This window comes from Pinus tabuliformis, chromosome 7 (genome assembly GCF_031772625.1).
Source record: "Pinus tabuliformis cultivar Carrire ecotype Pingquan chromosome 7, CPIR1, whole genome shotgun sequence".
NCBI classification, from domain to species: Eukaryota; Viridiplantae; Streptophyta; class Pinopsida; order Pinales; family Pinaceae; genus Pinus; species Pinus tabuliformis.
The window spans coordinates 645,820,836-645,824,996 of record NC_142293.1 but is presented as its reverse complement, the minus strand read 5'-3'; the positions used below and the strand labels follow the sequence as shown (position 1 = coordinate 645,824,996).

Below are 4,161 nucleotides of genomic sequence, written 5' to 3'. Positions count from 1 at the left end.
AGAAATGTCATCGCCGTAGCGCACAAAGATGATTATCCCCCATCAAAATTTTAATGTAGCTGGTATTTGCAGATGCCATCATGAAAAACACACCCATCTGCATGTAGATATCTTTTTTTTTTTCAAATAAAATATTATATTTGTAGAACAATCAATCTTGAAACAATTTCAAAAAGTTTTACATTAAAATGCATCCCTTCTTGTCATAGAAAAGGAACATAAGAGGAGTGTTACATTGCCTATTCAATTTTATTTGGAAGAATATACAAAACGAGGCTATTTCAAAATGAATAACCTTAAGAAAAAAAACAATACATGCAGTCTTCCTTAACATTGTACAAAGGCGCTTTCATTATAACTTCCATACACATATATTACATTTCCATGCTTTGCACAAGTTTAAAACCCTATCAATATACCTAGCTCCCCTGTTGAATTTCATTGATGTTTGTCAGCTGCCAAATATCATCTTCCCATAAAGACCCATGGAAGACCTCTGCAACAACCTCATTATATGCGGTATTCTTAGAAAGACCCTGAGAAGAAATGGTGGCCATTACATCACCATCATAATATGGAAACTGGTTCAACTCCATGGTCAACTCGTCAATAGGGTCAAGAAAGAAATTGAAATGGAAATCCCTAAGAAAATTTCCATTTCCATAAGCCTGCAAGTCCCCAACATCTGAACCATCCCTAGTGGAAGAAGTTGAGTCCACATGCTTTGGTATTGCACCCGTTTCATCTTCTTCTGATGATTTCATAATACCAGAATCTCTACAATGCTCATTCTCACTCGGTTGGGCCTCGCAAGAAAATCCATCCTCATCTATGTAGTTATCCATATTGTCAATTCTGTCGAGAAGCGGCATGAGGTCGGCATCCTATGCGAGCAGTGGCAAGCAAAACCCTCATAGATATTTTAATGGATGCCATTAACCCTTTATTTCACTCAAATCTATTTGAGGATGCCCACTGAACAATGGTTTGTGTGGATGAATCATGGTATTCTAAGGCTATCACACTATCACATGGAATCACGTTGGAGAATTTTAACTAACTAGTACTAGTTTTTAATTTGATGGTAGAGGCTATTTCTATCGTCTAACACCTAAATCAAAGGCACACAAAGGGACAGGTGACATGGGAGGGGAGTTCTTCTCAAAGGGTAATGCCTTACGGCGTAATAATTAATGATGAAAATAAACCTAGGCTCTACTATTAAATATATATATACGAGAAGTGTAAAGTCAAATTGAAGGTAATAAAGTGCTATTTCCTTTTGCGAAGAAGTAAAAACTTGACTGATTGGGAACTGATATGAGTTAAAGTAAATAGAAATGTCAACAAGAAAGGAGTAAGGAAAAATGTAATAAACAAGTTCATTCCATACATTTGAAACCAATTCAATCTATTTCTGGGTTTGGTTAAGACTCTTTGGTAGTAGAATCTAGTATTGTAAGCTTTAGTAATTAAAGTAAGTAGATACCTTAGGAAGTCCTTATTAATTTTTTTTTTTGAAGTGGAATAAAGGGGACACACACACACACACTCTAACACCCCCCATTGTAATTAAAATAATTAATCGTTTGATGGTTACCATTACTCGTGACTTTACTAGGATGGAACAAACTTATTATAATTAGGAAAGGATGTTTAAAATTAATAAATAAAGTTGCTCATTTTATTTCTGGAAGTCATGTTGGCTGACACCAGAGTAGATGAAACTTGCCAGAATCTGAGAAGAATCAGATTCACTTTGATTTTCCTAAATTTAAAAAACATATATGGATATTTATACGATATCTCGATGGGAGATAAAATCTGAGGATAAAAGCGTTGCAAGAAGAAAAGCAAGCTTTTTCTTTTAGGAAAAAGGAATTGAAAATCCTAGGCTAAGGGGAAAAATATCCCTAGAAGGAAGGACGTTGCCAAGGAAAACTCTGTGAGCATGATAATGTTAAATAAACATTATCAAGGCTCAATGAAGGTTACTGAGGCCTAGCAAGTTATCATAGCATAGGGGGAATCATAGGTGATTCAAGGTTGGGAGGTTTGGTGCTGCAAACCATAGATTTCGTACGTAAGAGTACTGGTCAGATGATCTTGTAACCACTGAAAATATCAATGATATTCATAATGATGTAGTATGGCAGAGTAAATGCATGGACTAGAATTATGGTTGATTTTGGTTATGTTCTAGTTCTAAAAGGTGTAGGTAGAAAAATGTGTGAAAAATATTGCAGAATCTCTCATGAAGTTGTTACTTTATTCTTGATATATGTATAATATTACTCAGTAGGAGAGTTAGATAATTAATATCAAATTATGTCTTGAGTTAGCCATTACTTACAGGTATATGTGATACATGTCAATTCATGATCTTTCTGAATGTACAATGCATGTCAATCATAACTTTTCTGTATGCATGATGTAAGAAAATTGTGTGCAAGGAATCTAACAAAAATGGTTTTATATAAATTCAAGCATGTCATACATAAGTAGAGATACTGAAGGAAATAAGTAAGTGAATCTTCTTACTATTATGCATGCATGATTTCAAGTAATTGTATTATAGTGCAACTCGAGTACATGCATGAAAATATTGTTAGATGAAATAAGTAGAGCTACCTATCGAAATTAAAACATGTGTTGCATTCGAAATAATTCCATAGATGCATGCAACCATATAGGCAACGATAAATCTAGAAAAAAGAGTAGCAACATCTATTCATCAGAAATAAAAGATAAACATAGGTGGCATGCATGATTGAGTATGTCTAGGACAGCCATACTATCTTCTATTGATTCATAAATAGAAGAGAGCTATGTGGAACCTAGTGTGTACTTCAAATAAGAAAACTATACATACGAGTGATGAAATTACTTTAAAATAGTATAGATACAAAATGGGATGGGAAGACGAGTGTTTACGGTGCAATTTACTGAGTAATGAATATATTTTACAGCAGAAGGAAATACAATCATGATAAATAGCTAGAGGATTATGATAAAGTTCATGACTAGAAACAAAATAAACAATGCACTATGGAAATCAAAAATCTTAATTGAGATAAGAAAATTCTAGGGATATTATAAACTAGTGCCCTCCCCCGAGGCCCAAGTCCAAGAATACAAATTTAATTCCATCTTTCTCAGAGATTGAAATACAGGAATAATACAGAGAAAGTTTACAAATGACCCAAATCGAAATACATGAATTATATAGAGAAAAATTACAAGCGGTCCATTGTCAATAGTATAGAATACTAAGCCACATTTGAATAGTCCCATACCTCTCTCTCATTAAGTCAACACAAAAATAGAAAAAGTAAATAAATAATTCATATTTATGAACAAGAGTTTCCATTCCATCCAAAATTCAACAAAAGAAAATATAGTCGATGTGGCTAGTACGGGTGTGACGGGAAACATAATACATTTTACTAGATTCTCAAAGCACTAAATCAGTCATAGACTAAGACTTTAGGTCAAACTTATTTCTGGCATAAAGAAAAATAATCACAAGTGAATAGTCCTCTAACATGCCCTAGGTCTACGATGAAGCAGGAGTCGACATAAAACTAAGAGACTCAAATATGTGACCGAGAGTGCCAAGGGAATCATAAAGATGCCTCCATGAACCAAGGTAAACCCAAGATATATAACTATCCAGATTCAAATGAATAAGAGTGAGAGTAGTATTATTACAAGTGGGAAACCCCATGGAATGGAGAGAGTGAAAGCCAAGAGATCACCAACCTGGAATAAGAAGACAAAAGATAAATGAGGTGTGTTCTGTTCCGCCAAAAATGTGTGAAAAAACCTTCGCCATTGAGCTTACCTGGGCCACCAATAAAAAACCATGTTACTCAAAAGTAAACCCTTAAAACTTGCTTGAGCACGCCAAAAATGTGAGTAAAAAGAAAGAGTTTTACCTGAGTTAGCACCAGGAACTAGAATATCAACCAACCACCTAAATAGAGGACCAACACAATGATCAAGTCCGTTATCACGAAAAACCAGCTTAAGACTTGGATAAGCGTACAAGAAACCATGAGGCAAGTAACCTGGTGGTAGAGGTATCCTTATGCCAAGAAAACGATAGAACCTGCAACCCTTTGGACTTTCTCTTACACAAATAAATAAGAAACTATCAAA

The 4,161-nt window shown here is 34.5% G+C and overlaps 1 protein-coding gene across 1 annotated transcript; it reads right to left on the bottom strand.

Moving 5' to 3' along the window:
- Nucleotides 1-419: 419 nt before the first annotated feature.
- LOC149249104 (uncharacterized) lies at nt 420-3,835 on the bottom strand. The gene is made up of 2 exons (XM_089451946.1): nt 3,827-3,835; nt 420-884 (listed from the first exon to the last, which is right to left on the bottom strand). The coding sequence occupies exons 1-2, from the start codon at nt 3,833-3,835 to the stop codon at nt 420-422; spliced, it is 474 nt and encodes a 157-aa protein (XP_089308072.1).
- Nucleotides 3,836-4,161: the final 326 nt, after the last annotated feature.